At 46.5% G+C, this 15766-nt stretch overlaps 1 protein-coding gene across 2 annotated transcripts; it reads left to right on the top strand.

The window, feature by feature from the left end:
- Nucleotides 1–54: 54 nt before the first annotated feature.
- Nucleotides 55–13166, top strand: cep295 (centrosomal protein 295). Of its 2 annotated transcripts, XM_010878259.3 has the most exons (30): nt 55–478; nt 846–1046; nt 1771–1895; nt 1984–2077; nt 2348–2461; nt 2552–2692; nt 2977–3160; nt 3305–3466; nt 3640–3897; nt 3984–4078; nt 4236–4445; nt 5016–5095; nt 5181–5949; nt 6049–6373; nt 6467–6676; nt 6778–6848; nt 7479–7593; nt 7723–7941; nt 8074–8252; nt 8384–8864; nt 8986–9177; nt 10209–10310; nt 10433–10630; nt 10955–11514; nt 11607–11771; nt 11852–11918; nt 12047–12376; nt 12538–12640; nt 12794–12893; nt 13017–13166. In XM_010878259.3, exons 1-30 carry the CDS (start codon nt 380–382, stop codon nt 13056–13058), a joined length of 5991 nt encoding a protein of 1996 aa, XP_010876561.2. In that variant the 5' UTR covers nt 55–379; the 3' UTR covers nt 13059–13166. The 2 variants fall into 2 exon arrangements, with proteins under 2 accessions (XP_010876561.2, XP_019903488.2); XM_020047929.2 differs by having other exon boundaries at nt 6049–6676.
- The last annotated feature ends 2600 nt before the right edge of the window (nt 13167–15766 follow it).

Genomic DNA, 15766 nt, shown 5'->3' with positions numbered 1-15766 from the left:
ATCCAATCACGTGATTTTGCGGGCAGTTTAAAAATAAGGGAAATGACGTAGAAGAATAACTAACGTTTTCATTTGTTGGTATTGCTGTTGGCAGCAGATAAACAGAACCTGGTAGACGGTTTTGTAATACTTTTCCACGTTTCGATTAACGTGTTTAGCTAATGCATCATAATTATGCAAAAACTATTTCAGATAGCGAAAACGTGTAAACTAGCCAATACGTGATTGTAATATTATTTAGTAGGGAGACACAGCTTAGCATACCTGGTTGGCTAGCCTATGGTATGGATGTGATGTTCAGCTACACGTACCGTACAGTCAGTAGAATAGAAGTGCAGTTGACTAGCTAGTTATTACATGATCTCTCTAACTGCTAAGGATGAAGAGGAAAGTGGCACGATTACGGTTAAGCCCGAATGAAGAAGCTCAACTCATTCGAGAAGAACACGAAAGGAGAAGGAAACTTCGAATACAACAGGTATGGTTAACGGCTAGCAAGCTAACGCACATTGTTAGTGGCAACAATCGGTGCCACAGTAACAGTGAGGCGATTACCTATATCAGCTGTAACCGTTTTACAACAGAATTACTATGTTCATCAGAATTAGTAGCTATGGTTTTATCCTGCCAATTCATATACTATGGGTAGGCAGATCCGGTCGTGGATTGCCGAAACATTTGTTTTTTATTCTCACAATCAAGTACTGTTTCAGTCCTGGGATACCAGGTGAGCACAGTTAACTTGCAGGTAAACAAAACCAGAAGTGCCCTCCAGGATGGAAGTTGTCTACCCCTGCACTAGATTTATTGTCAAATGATCACCATTGGCGACAACTCTGTTAAAGGTACGGGAACAGGAGCGGTATATTGCCCTGCAGATCCGCAGGGAGGTGCAGCAGCGACGAGAGCGTGAGCTGGAGAACCTGGCAGAGGAGTTGAAGGAGGAGTGGGAGAGCCAACAGAGGGAGAAACTGAAGACCCTGCAAAAGTTATTCCAGGACAATCTAAGCATTTTGGGAGAGGGACACCGTAGCGCCAAAGAAAATGTAAACACTCAATTGTTTGATGCAGGGGTGTCAAACCGGTTCCATAGAAGGGCCTGGTGTCTGCAGGTTTTTGTTTTTTCCTATAAATTGGTTCCCAGTTCAGACCTAAACAACCAGATGAGAGCAGAAACTAACCAACTAGTCACCTAATTAATCAATCAAGCAAGTACAAGTTGGGAGCAAAAACCAGCAGGGTCTACAATTGGGAGCGGACCTCCATGGAACCGGTTTGACGCCTCTTGTGTAATGTCAAGTTGGAGGACTGCGGCTCCAATGTCACCCTTTTAAAATGTTTTATTAATAACTACAGATTTCACCCAAAGAATAACATGCAACTCCATTTCTGTTCATGTTGCAATAAAAAGTAATTGGTCTGCTAAACTGCATATTGTAATACAATACAATACAATGTATTTTCACAATTTGCACAGCTAGTTAATTTATGGTTATCAGTGTGTTTTAAATTGAAGGGAGAGAGGAATATTAATACCGCTCTCTTCTGTTTTGGTAATGATTCAATTTTAGGTATACTCAATCAAATTAACTTATAAAACCCTCTTCACATTGGGAACAGGAGCGGTATTCAGTCTTTTATAAATAACTACAGACAACCAATGGGTTTTGCAAAAAAATAAAATTGGGCCCATGCCCCAGATTTGAAAATACCCATATCATCTACTCACTATACAACTGGTTGATCAGGTCCCTCTTGATGTCTCCTTAGGAGCCTGACTGGATAGCGATTGCTCAGAAAAAGGATGAGAACCATGTTCGGGCAGAAGAGCGCTACCGAGAGGCGCTTAAAGAGCTTAAATCACATCGACAGAAAGAGCTGGAGGAACAAAATCGGTGAGTCTATGTACATGGTTTAATACAAATAAATGGGAGTGCTGGTCAATTTCATATTAATTCTGATACTTATTTATCCTCCCTGTAGCTTTATTAAAGCAAGGAAGAAAGCCATACAGGTGGAGAGGGAGAGAGCCGCAAAAGTGGCAAGCCTCCCTCCTCTTCCACCCAACCCAATTGAGGTACAATTAACGTTTCGGGATTCAGACACATTGTGACAGTGAGTTATATACTCAGTCAGGCCTTTGGATGGCCATTTCTACCTTCCATCTGTACTGTCCTATACTCTGAGGCTGTGCACAACCCTGGGCTAGAATGTAGGACTCTCCTACCAAATCCACAAAACCTTCTCAAAGCTATAGTTTGAGCACGCAGCAGTCTTAACAAAGGGTACTATCCTGGTATGTCCCATGTTCTAAAAGCTGCTGCGGTGCATTTTATTCTCCTAACAGAATATTGAGTCTAAGAAGCCTGGTCCAGTGAAGAAACAGGACGTGGACGGCTTCTCCGTGACCCACTATCACATGGCAGAGACGGCGGTGGACAGGGAGGTGGACACAGAACAGGTCCTCTATACAAGTTTGAGAAGAGCAATTGGCCCCGTGGGATGTTTTCCTCCACTAACTCCAACCGTTGTATTTTTTTTTTGTCCTTAGCCGAATGCGTGCGTGTTGGCAATGAAGGAGGCACAGCGCCTGCAGGAGCTAGGGCTGGAGGCCCAGAGGGAGCGACAGGAGCAGCAGGAGAAGGCTCGTCTCCGGGGCAGCCATGCGCTTCGGCAGGAACAGCTGACGCAGGTACCAACGGATGTTGTTGAGGACTGTTGCGGTGGTAATGTCCCATGGCTGTACCACTCCTACAGGAGGGCTGCTGTTGCTCGGCCCAATCAAAGCTCTTCTCTGTCCTGACATCGCATGTAGATGGGACAGCAGTCCCCTCCCTTTTTCTGTCACTGTTTGAAACGCTACCCTTTTAGTTTCTAGGGTGACTTCATCTTCCTTCTTCCCTTAATATTGAAGGCAGTGTTTTTTTTTTCTTCTTCATAAATGTGTTTCGATCACTCGTTTGTTTCTGCTGTCAGGACCGAGAGCGCCTCCTGGTGGAGTTGGAACACATGCAGCAGACAGACCTGCGGAGGCGACGGCAGGTGGTGTCCCAGATGCCTGCTCAGATCTTCCAGCCGCTCTACAAGAGACAGGAGATGAGGGAGGACTGGCAGAGGGACATGGAGTTTGCCTTTGAAGACATGTACACAGGAGAGAGGAGTAAGCAGAGGGTTGGGGTGGGGGGGGGGGTTCAGGATGATCTGTGTCGGTATTGTCATCCGTTACGTTATGATTCCTAATTCCCTTTTGGACATTGGGGTGAATGTTCTCCATTCGCCTTATTAAACTGTCTCTTGTCTATAGGGGTGAAAGGTGATCTGGTGCTGCAGCTTGTCCCAGAGCCTCTCTTGGCAGTGTCTACTGGCAGCCAGGATGAAGATCTGGACCTGACTCAGGAAGAGAACGTTCCTAATCTCGTGCCCCCGGCCGGGGCAGAAGAGGGTGGAGCTTCCACAGAGGGTGAAGGTGAAGAGATGTCCGTTTCTTATGTTGCTCTCTGGATTTAACTCTTCTGAAAACCAAATATTGGTGTTAGTGGTCTGTGTGCTCTTTTTGTTTGAAACCTTTTAATAAAGGAGTTAGTGGTCTCTGTGTGTCTCTGTGTTTGCACAAAATAAACAATTGTGTTGTTGTAAAAGAACCTTCCAGGCCACCAAGCAGGGCTCCCAGACAGGCTTTAAAGAAACTACTGGACCGCATCAGGTCCCAGAGAGACCAGTGGAGTTATGGGGGACAAGATGAACCTCTGCCTGACACCCAAACTGCTCCGAGTGCAGAGCGTAACATGGCCGCTGATGTCATGACCATTGAGACCGGCTCCCTGGCAAGCGAGGAGAGGGAGGAACCATTCACTACCACAAGTTCCAGACTCCCAGAACCCTCTCAGCCAGCCCCTGGTTAGTGAGTGATGATGCGTGTGGTGATTTGCTGCCACGCCTGAGTCAAGAGACTGACTGAACTTATTTTTGCCTTTCACCCATAGAGACAACGGAAGAGTCCATAGTGGCTGGTACCCTTCTCCATCCTGATAAACAGGCCTTCAAGAGCAACGCATTTGAATCTGAGAGGAAGAGAAGAGTGTGTTCATTGTTTACTTCATTCTCTATTATGTTAGGTGGTTGGTTGAGATGGTGTGTGAAAGTGAAAATGTAGGAACCTTTTTTGGGAAAGCGTCTGAACGTGGTTCTAAACCCGGAGGCTCATAGTTGGCATTGCTGTTGCTGCTTTTGTCCAGGAGGAGGAGCTGGAGAGGCAGAAGCAAGAGCAAATAGCCTTGCTACAGGAGTTGGAGGAAAACAAGTGCAGGTTGGAGCTACTGCTGCAAGAGGCCCAGCAGGAGAAAGAACGACTGAAGAAGGCCGTGGCCCAGGACGCTGTGGCTCCATCTGGAACACAGGCGACACTGGCCCAGGATCGGGTCAGCCCCACTTCTCCATCTCCTCAGGTTTGTGTGTGCGCGCCTGAGTGTGTGCGCGCCTGAGTGTGTGTGTGCATCTAGCTGAGCAATGATGTTAATCACTGTTTCCCTGAATTATATTTCATATATATTTCATGATGGTTTCTACACTTGAACTGAGCTCTGTGTGTGACATTGTGTGTGACATTGTGTGTGACATTGTGTGTGACATTGTGTGTGACATTGTGTGTGACATTGTGTGTGACATTGTGTGTGTGTGTGACATTGTGTGTGTGTGTGTGTGACATTGTGTGTGTGTGTGGCGTGAGAGCAATGATGTAAATTTGTTTCCTGAACTGAAGTATATTTCCAATATATTTCATGATGGTTTCTACACTTGAACTGAGCTCTGGATGTCTGTCTCTACAGATTGCCCCATTCATTTGCAATTTGTGACCATTTCACTTTGTCAGGTCACGATGGCGACTCCTGCACATTCTACTTGACCCCTGAATCACAAAATCCTGTTTTTAACTTGAAGTTTTTTGTTATCCAGCCCCTCTATTTAAAAAATGCTCTGTGAGAAAGTGTGTGACTGATATTCTGGTCCTTCTTCAGCCTGCTATACCCAAAGGTGCTGAGGATGAACACTCGAGGCGAATCAGACAGTACCAGCAGCGTCTCGTGGAACAGAACAGGTCTTTTCACCGTTCCAGATTTTGTGGGATACATTTTCATGTATCACACACGTCGTTTTTGCTCATTCGTGTTTCCATCGCTCAGGCTTCACAAGCGGTCGGTGGAGCAGGCTCGCCAGCGTCTGGAGGAGTATCAACGCACCCTACGAAACCGATACTGTGGTGCAACTACGTCGACATGTCTCCCTCCTGCCCTTCCTCAACCCCACCTTCATTTAGGTACCGTGCCCCCAGCCCTGGAAGCCCCCCTGGATCTCCCCTCTGGCTCCCTCCTGCCCTCCCCTCTCCCTGTTGCACGTACAGCCCAGACCCCTGTGGGGATCCTCATGCGAGAGCCCTCCATTTTGTCTCAAACCCAGTTCCCTCCTGGGCTGGGCACAACGGGCGGCACCGTACCGCTGGAATACGCCGCCCAAAACCGTCTAGACCACAGAGCTGGCGTTTCAGCTTGGCTGGCAGATAATGTGTTTGACAGGGTCACGAAAGACCTCCAGGAGAGGCTGTCCCTCCCCTCTTCCTCGTTAGAGCCCCTGTCCCACAGGCCGCCACCCTGCCACCTCCACCCTGCTTCACATGTCCCGCCCACCGCCTTCCCCATTCCCGCTGTCAGCCCAGCTCCTTCCCAGGAGGCGGTCACTCCCACAGGGGAGGCCCCTGTTCAGCCTGGGCCTGTCCTGCGGACCTCCAAGTTTGGGGAGAAGATTGAAAGGCAGCAGCAGGAGCTACGGGAGGCCCGGCGGCGTGTGGAGGCCCAAAGGGAGGAATTGTCCCTGCAGCAGAGTGAGCTGGAGAAGGAACAGAGGAGAAGACAGAGGGAGGAGCTACAGGCACTACTGACTGCCAATGACACAAAGGTACGGTAACCGACGACACCTCCGCTGCTGTTTCTGATTGGCTGCGGTCATTTACGTTACTTTGGGAAATAATTACTTGTCTTTTTTTGACTCTCCCAGCACGATGTAGCTCGCGGCCCGGAGCTCGGGTCAGAAGTCACGGGAGCAGCGCGTCTCAGACTGATGGCGTCTCTGCTCCAGGCCATCGAGGAATCCACTGGCAACGCCTCAGCTGAAGCCCATCAGAGCCAAGATGGCGCGCTTAATATTCAAACTTCACGCCAGGACAGACCCGCCTCTCACCCTCTGTCCCATCCTCACACCCGGGCTGCTAAGCCCCCAGTGGCCCGGGCCTGGCTGGGCATCACGGACGTGACGATGGAGCAGCACGAGCTCAGTGCCATCCAGGAAGTGGAGAGTCCTGTCAACGCCAGCCTGATCACCGGTCGGTCAGACAAATGGGACGCCCCAGACGGGGCCAGTTGTGGGCTTCATAAACAAGCTTTTCTCTCTAAACAGCTACAGTGTGTTTCCTCAGCTCCAGAGGTGTGTTTTAGGGGGTCTCGTATTGAAAAGGCAGTCCCAGAACAGGAGCCGTCTGAGAGAGGTCCCGGCAGCAGTTCTCCGTCCACTGCAGGGGAACTTTCCGCTGATGCCGTGAGTGGGACCGGGACGGAGTCGGGTGGGTCCGGCAAGCTGTCCTGGAGAGAGAGACTGCGTCTGGAGGCTGGGGCCTCATTGGAACCTGGTATGGAAGTGGGGGTGGAGGGAGAGATGTCTGGGTGATACAGTATGGATCCTGAGGGACATTGTCAGATGGAGTTAATGATGGTCTGTGCTTTGTTCCAGAGTTCTCCCCAGGACTGTCCCTGTGTTCCTCAGAGTTTCGGAGAGGTGTTGCTGGTAAATCTGTTCCGGAGGTTAGTTGAACCCGTCGTTTGAGTGGGTTTTTATGGTCTTGGACTCCCTCTGAGATCCACCATACGGGGATCAGTGATGAGATGTAGCCAAATCTGAGGGTTTGTGGTCTGTCCCGCAATACCTATGACATTGCTTGAGAAGCTTTTTTTTGTGTGTGTGTGTGTGTGTGTGCGCGCGCGCTTTTGTCTTGGGTGTATGTTCGTGACTGTGTGTGTGTCTGGATTTCTGTTTTTCAGAGCGATGATGTTAAATAATTTAACCCTGACCTGAAGTATACAGATATATTTCATGATGGTTTCTACACTTGAACTGAGCTCTGCGTGTGTGTGAGCGTGTGTGTGAGCGTGTGTGTGAGCGTGTGTGTGAGCGTATGTGTGAGCGTGTGTGTGAGCGTATGTGTGAGCGTGTGTGTGAGCGTGCATGGGATTTGTGTTTGAGTGTAACTCTGTTCTTCCAGAGCTGTGATGTAAATAAGTCCCTGAAATATATGTCAAACATATTTCATGAAGGTCTCTACACTTGAACTGAGCTCTTTCCACAGTATGATCGATGGCTAGCTGATTAGTTCTCATAGCCTACCTGTCTAACCCTGGTGTCCTCCCCTTGGGGTCGTCATATGTCATGTCCAGTTGGAGAACATCCCGTCAGCCCAACGACCCTCCGAAACCCACTACCTCTCCTCCACCACCATGTCCTCCGGCAGCTACGTCACCACTGACCCAGACCACAACTCCACCCGTATAGGTGTGCATGTGTCAGTTGTTTGTAGGCCTTATTCATTCCTGTCCAGTGTAAGGAATGATACGGGATACATTTTTAGATAAAAAAAAATCTGGTGATATCTCATCCTCGTTCACGTCTTTCTCCTACCAGACTCCTCCATGCTCCTGGCTGGTTTTGGAATCGGAGGAAGTGAGAGAACCTGGTCAACCAATGGCCTGTCCTCGCCCAGGCTTCGTTCCTGTCGAGGCGCGTCTGGATCTGGTTCTCCCATCTCTGGCTCCCTCCTACACAACAGCAGCATCCAGCGCATCATAGACAAATACACCAGAGAGTTCAACCTCTCTCTCAGCAGTACTGGAAACCCAACAGGTACGCACAAACACTCTTTATTGAAGTAGCCAGTCAAAGCTGGATTACCGGATGTTCAAAGTTCAGGCCAGTGTTCAATAGTGGTAGTGAATATCCAGCAGCCTTCAAATCTCCCTTCCTCGTTCCATCCAGGTTCCTCAGAAGGCTCTGAGGGGTCAGCGGTTGAGGGGTCCAGCTCCTCGGCTTCCCAGCAGCAGCCCTGGTCTAGGGTTTTGCTGGAGAATGAGGGACCAGCCAGATCACCTATGTCTGGTGTTGTATCTGTCTCTCACCCATCCGGCACACCGTCTGGAGACCAGAGGCTTTACCAGGTTGGTACATACACAGCCTCACTGCATTCGATGGCAAGAATACAATTAGAATACATCTTGTTCAGAATAAATCTTGACTTAAGCCTCACCAGTCACTTATACAAGGTATCTCACTGTTTTTCATTGTTCAGGAGTGGGACAACAGAGTACACAGGATAATGGATAGTTTCTCAGACAAGTCCTCCTCATTGGTTGTGGACCAGGGACGGGAATCGACTGTCAGCCCAGTGATTGGCCAGCCCTCAGTTCAGTCATCCGGTTTAGGTATGGACAAGGGGAGGGACTCCATAGTGGGCTGTATGATTGGTCAACCGTTTGCGCAGTCATCCTCTCTGGGTATGGATTTGGAGGTGAAATCCGCTGTGAGCCAAATGATTGGTCAGCTGTCAAGTCCATCAACCTCATCAGACCGAAGGTGGGACTCGACATTGAGCAGAATGATTGGAGTGCTCTCCAGTCAATCAGCCTCTGCGAGCCAGCTGATTGATCAGATGGGATTGGGACTGGCCCATTCCTCTCCATGGTTGGATGAAGAACAGGATGACAGCCGGATGATGAGACCTCTGGTTGGCGAATTAGATGAGTCTGCTGTCCAGCGGAGTAAGAGCTCAGGTAAAGGAGTCAAAAGATATAGATAAAATAGGGCTGTGTGTTAGTTAATGTTTTCATGTTAGTGTTTAAAAATAGTTTTCTAGCTAATGCTGTACTAAAACCTGATGCTCCCCCACTCTAGGAGCTGATGGTTCTAACTCTCCAGGCTGGGTGGATCTGGGGGGCTCTGGCCTGACAGAGTTGTCGTCTGAACCCGAGCGAGGTCCTCAATCGTTATTGAGCAGCACCGGTCCACCTGGACTGGAGACTCCTCCACACTACGAGAGCCTGCAGCACCCTGGGGTCAGCTCCCAGGAAGAAGACCGGACTGGTGGTGGGTCTGTTAGCGCGTCGACCGTCTAGCGGCGGGGAGGCTGTTTTGGTTGTACGCCTCATACACGTTTTCAGTCTGTTCCTTCGCCTGACGTTTGACTCTTCTGAAGTCTGGTACACCGATTTGAAACGCATCCAATTGTCTGACAGTTTTCAGAAACATTACATTAAACATACATACTGAATGTGCATACTAATCTTTAGGTAACTGGTTTTCAACACTATGAAAATGTCTCAAATCAAGTCTAGGTGTGAGATGTTCCTGTGTCGTGGTAGTTACTTTTTTCCACAGCCTCACAGGGTTTCCCCATTATGTTTATATGATGGCCATCATAGGGAAGGGGTCAGGTGATTTTATTTTGCTATGGCTCAACTATTAGCCCGGTCATGAACTTGTAGGCGTTGACCGATTTATTTTTTTTCTTATCCGCCAACATCCTTATCCGGAAACCTTGAATTGCAACAATTGTTCTTTATTAATGTGCCACCTCTAGACTCAACCAAAATGGCAATTGAATCTGGGTTGCGAATCATTAGCTGTCCCCTTCCAATAAACCCTGGGCCATTTTACATCTTGGTGAGAATGAAAAATAGGTGAAAAAGTAGTCACCTGCAAGTAAAACTTTTACTATGAGCACAGTTTTGATTAAAATATTTTTGTAGACCAACTTTCCTTTTTGGGAAACTGTAATCAGTGCCGGCATAAAAATATATAGCTTTTCGGAAACCCAATTTGCTAGGGACTGCATAGTTTATTTCAATAATATAGTGTTCATACAGTATTCTTCTATTTAAAGTATACAGAGATTTTCTTCAGATCAATCTTTTTACTACTTTATGACTATCCTCCAATTTTAAAAGAATGAACACGGACTCATTCCCCAACAGTCCCTTTTCCATCATGTTTACTGATGATATAGGTGAGGTTCTAGGTTCTGTCCCTTTTCCATCATGTTTACTGATGATATAGGTAAGGTTCTAGGTTCCATCGGTTAAGAATATTTTTTTACTGTGTTCTGTCTCTCTGTTCAGACTCCTTCTACCCACTTCAGGCTGAGGTCACACACAACGAGACAGCTGAGGCAGCAGCTATGACTTCTCACCACTCTGAGGTAGAGGGGTTATGGAGCTCAGGTAACCGAATCAGTGAATTTAGTAAAGGCTGTGTGTTTGAAGTAGTACATGGTTTTATGTTAGTGTTTAAGAATTCTCCTGTAGCTAATGCTGTACTAAAACCCGATGCTCCCCCACTCTAGGAGCTGATGGTTCTAACTCTCAAGACTGGGTGGATCTGGGGGGCTCTGGCCTGACAGGGGTGTCGTCTGAACCCGAGGGCGGTCCTGAAGCATCATTGAGCAGCTCCAGTCCACCTGGACTGGAGACTCCACCACATCCACACTACCAGAGCCTGCAGCACCCTGGGGCCAGCTCCCAGGAAGAAGACCGGGCTGGGGGTGGGTCTAGAGAATTGGTTTTCTGATGAATCAAGATTATCTGATTGTTTCTGACATTCTCTTACATCCTTCACATTGGCTCACCGTTACGGCTGTTAGAGACCTGAAACACCAAGCGTCTGGTTTTCAGGGATACATTATCTTCAAACAAATGTCCTTTTCTCCTCTTGAAAGATGTTGGAACTGCACTCTGGTGTATTTTTAAACATGCTACATTAGGGGTTGGTGCAGTGCAAATGAACTTGTATTCCCTTTTCCATTACGTTTAGTGATAATGTAGACAAGGTTCTCAGTTAGTCATTTGTTTATTTTCTGTCTCATTAGATCCAGCCTCCGAGTCCTTCCACCCCCTCCTGGCAGAGGTCACACAGAACCGGACGGCTGAGCCATCCATCTTTACCGCTGACCTCCCAGAGCAGGAAGTAGAGGGGTCATATTCTCACAATGAAGAAACGGACCAAGATGTCCCTGCAGGGGACCATGACCCGTCTACATGCTCAGGGGAGTTGGAAGTTAACAGAGATTCCTCAGTCTCCTCTGACCCATCTCCAGAGCGCCTGCGAGGAGGAGAGGCACCTCCTGAGCCCCTCCAGGACTCCCTGTACCAGCTGACTATGTCCCAGGGCCCCCTCCACGACTCTGCCCTGGTGGGATCTCCTGGTGAGGCGGAGGTGGGGCTGGCAGTATGTTCCCTATCAGGCCTCTCCTGTGATGACACCCCCAATGTAGACATGCCACCAGCCGGGGACACAAATATGAATAGTGCCACCAAACCTCAGGAAGCAGACCAAGGAGGTGCTGTCACCTTTGGAGACCTAGGAGCAGGACAGGCAGATTCCAAACTATGTTCAAAGAGTAGTCCTCCCATCTGGGAGCGAATAAAGGTATGTGTTTTGATTTTATTATTCAAATGTTTCAGATTGTCTGACTTCAAATCCAGTGAAAGAGGTTTTTAATGCTGTTTCTGTCTGCTTAGGAGGTAGGCAGTGGGATGGGGATTATGGATGAGTCCATATTGACCCTGGTTAGCCTGACTGACACCACATTACAGGACCAGGAAGTCTCCCTAATCGAGGAAGAGGGAGGAGACATGAAGGTGTCATCCAGAGAAGAGTGTGAGAAAGAGGACCTGGTGGGAAAGGTGATGACCTGAGGAGTCTGGAGAGCAGCTGAGTCGGCCGGACATGTTTGATTTTCTGACTCTGGTGTGATGTTTCCTAGGAGAGGGATTCAAGATTGTCGCTGGAGGGGGACAGTAGGATAAATGAGACCACCTCCTCTCATGCAGGTGTGAACCAGAAGAACTACCTCTGAGTCCTAACATGTCAGTTTTGTTTGCGATCGTTGAAATGCGTGAGTAATCGTATGCAATGTTTTCTTATATTCCTGTTTTTTCTCTTTTCTCCGCTGGTCCAGTGATGCTGCTTGAATTCCAGTCGTGTCCCAGTGTGAACCTACAGCAGGCCTTCCAGCAGAAACGCAGAGCCCTGATCCAGAGGTCTACCCGCAGGGTGGAGGAGATTCAGGCCAGGAGGGCTGAGGCACAAGCCAAGCCAAACACCCAGACTGACTCCACCGAGATCACGGTCAAAACCACCACCAGGACCCAGTCCGCCCCAACCACTGTCCAGTCATCCAGTAGTACTAAACCCAGGAGAAAGGGGAGGAGCGTGTCGTCATCCCACGTAGGAGGAGCCGAGCAAAAAAAGCAGAAGTCCCAAGAGCCCTTACTTCCTTCCGTGCAAGGTAACAAAACAGCAGAATAGTTATTAAATTGGCGTTAACAAACAAACCAACACGTGACAACTGTTGAAGGGTAACGGGGGATGGTAATGGGTCCAACAGTAGTTATGTGGCCTTATAGGTTGTGTGGTGTCACTGAAACAATCCCCACTCCCCTCTGTCAGTGTCTGTCAGTGAACCCAAGCTGAATAAGGTCGGGGAGGTGAGGATCAGCACTCCTGAGGCAAGGAAACAGGATGTCATTGAGATGCGCCAGAGAACAGAGAGGTAACACGTTCTACTTAATTAGAATAAAATTCAACCCCACACATTACCTTAAAATACTCTTACCTGTCTTCAGTATGTAACTTGTTTTATTGGCATGCTAACACCTTACAGGTTCTTATTCAATGACCTCGCTACTGGTTGTTCTCTCGGCAGGTTGTACAGCCGGTTAGAGGAGGTGAAGAAACGGAAAGAGATGAGGAGCAGACAAGAGGCGTATGCCGAAAATAGGGAGAAGGCCAAAGAGTTTCACAAGGTAGAAAACTGCTAATTCCTGTTGGTGAAATTAATCCAAAATAAAGGTGTGTGTGTGTGTGTGATGTACCTAAACTGTTTTGTTGGTTTTTAAATGACACCTAAATATGTTCTGTCTTTACAGAAAACCTTACAGAAGCTACGGGCCAAACAGACTCTGCAATGATACTGAAGATTCTTTTCTTTGTTTATACTTAAATGTATACATTTTATTTTTGTACATTTTGTAATCTGTTATTTAAAAGGTCGCTTGGTATTTATAATAAAGTGTATATAAAAAAAGAACTTGTCCGTGTTTATTCACAATTACACCCAATGCTTCCATTGCAACTACCTGTGCAAATATTTGATGCACTGCCGGTTTTCCCACTTACAAAGCATGTAGAAGTCTTTTTTTATATATATATATATATATATATCATAGGTACTCTTGAACTGTGAGTAATGGAATCTAAAACAAAAATCCAATTGTATAATTTTTAAGTAATTAATTTGCATTTTATTGCATGACAAGTATTTGATACATCAGAAAAGCAGAACTTAATATTTGGTACAGAAACCTTTGTTTGCAATTACAGAGATCATACGTTTCCTGTAGTTCTTGATCAGGTTTGCACACACTGCAGCAGGGATTTGGAGAACAGGAGGGCTACTTAAAGAAAAACGAACAGCTCTGTGAGAGCCGGAATTCTTACTGGTTGGTTTGTAATCAAATACTTATGTCATGCAATAAAATGCAAATTAATTGTTTAAAAATCATGTGATTTTCTGGATTTTAGATTTCATCTCTCACAATTGAAGTGAACCTATGATAAAAAATGACAGACCTCTACATGCTTTGTAAGTAGGAAAACCTGCAAAATCGGCAGTGTATCAAATACTTGTTCTCCCCACTGTAATAATGACTGGAAATTGCTAGTATAACCAGAAATTAACTGCTTTTGAAAGTCGTATATGTTTGTTTATGGCAGACCGGATATGAAAATAAGGGTCAATAAAATTTGATAAGTTGTAAAAATCTTTTACATTGTTAGATACGCAATAAACAAAATAACCCAGCAATTGCTCCAGACTTGCAATTCCTTTCCTTGGGGAAAGGAATTTAATCTTTTAGCAGATTCCTTGGGCTGAATACGTGGCTGACATCGGCATGCCTCAACCACGGGATAAGGTTTATTGACAATTTCAATATTTTTTGGAACTGTAAAGACCGCTTTAGACCTGGTGGGGTTCATCCAAACATCATGGGATGCCGGCTGCTTGGTGCCAACATACGTCACGCTCTTGGAATGCCATTCCCAAACAAGATAAGCATGAAGGACAGTACTCATAGGCAGAGTATCCACTCCCCCTCTCCTGATCCTCTAACTAAAATCACCCAATGCTTCCAGAAGTTGACCGTGTCCCAAATGGGGGTAGAGCTCCACCTGCCCCCTTCACCACACTCCCCCTCTATCACACTCCCCCTCTACCACACTGACCAATCAGGGAGCTAGTTCTAAACAAAGAGTGCAGAGCTCATCTTTCCCTATATCCCACTCCTCCCCACCATGTAAAATGATTGCTTAGACAACTGCCACATCCTCAACAACCTTGTCCTTTATTTCCACTGAGCACAGAATATACTCGGTGATGTGCTTCGGGTCCCTGCTATTGTGAAAAAAGCAATGCCGACTGTTTTGAGTACAAGCTAGGAACCAGTATCTCTATTCCTGTGTTGATTAGAAATAGAAAGAACCGTGAGCATGCAACCCATAAAGTAAACTTGTCTAATCTGTTAACTGTAACATGTCCAGGAACCCCTATTATATCTTTTAAGCTGGCTTTACTTAATATCAGATCTCTCGCCAACAAATCATTCTTGGTAAATGACATTATAATATCCTACAATCTAGATTTTATGTTTCACACTGAAACGTGGCTAACAAGATTGTAGTGCTGCAATTCTTAACGAGACAGCACCCGAAAAATATGTCTATATGAATACGTGTCGAAATGGTAGGAGGAGTGGCTGCCCTATTCAAAGATACATTCCATCAACAATGAGTTACGCAGGGCCAGACAGCAACATTAATCGGGAATGATCAACAAGAATATAAATAATACCTGCACTCTATTTGTCATGGTCGACAAGCTTACAAACCCAATAAAGCAGATAGCATCAGAACTCATGTCCACTGTGAAATGTAATGAATTTGCATGTTTCTTTAGCGAAATAATTATAAGTATTAGACGGAACATCAGAACTACACAGTCTAACAAGGACTCTGTACTGTCACCACGACCACCAAGATATAACTTGATCAACAATCCCTAGAAGAAACAGTTCGACATCTTAAAGCTTCCACTTGCTGTCTCCACACACTGCCATCAGACTTAAAAGTATATATATTTTACCATTTTTAATTTTGTGACCTCAAAAATTTCAGGCAGTGACCGCACCGCAGTAATGAAACGGCCCTGATTAAAGTTTTAAAGGATATAAGGCTGAATACTGATTCTGATCAACTCAGACCTCACATATAACAGTCATATCAAAGCGGTCACCAAAACAGCATTCTATCATCTAAAAAATATAGCCAGAATCAAAGGCTTGGTGTCCCAAAAAGACCAAGAGAAGCTCATCCATGCTTTTATCTCTAGTAGGGTTGACTACTGTAATGGCCTCTTAACTGGACTCCCGAAAAAGACTAAAACAGCTGCAGCTCATTCAGAATGCTGCTGCTATAACGTTAACCAGGATCAAGAGAACAGAGCACATCACTCCGGTTCTTATATCTTTGCATTGGCTTCCAGTCAGTTACAGAATAGATTTCAAAGTGGTGCTTTTAGTTTATACATTTCTGAATGGTTTAGGACCCGAATACATTTCTG

The sequence above is a fragment of the Esox lucius genome, chromosome 1 (assembly GCF_011004845.1).
Source record: "Esox lucius isolate fEsoLuc1 chromosome 1, fEsoLuc1.pri, whole genome shotgun sequence".
Classification (NCBI taxonomy): Eukaryota; Metazoa; Chordata; class Actinopteri; order Esociformes; family Esocidae; genus Esox; species Esox lucius.
Note: the sequence above shows the minus strand (reverse complement) of the source record. Positions and strands in the feature narration are given on the sequence as shown.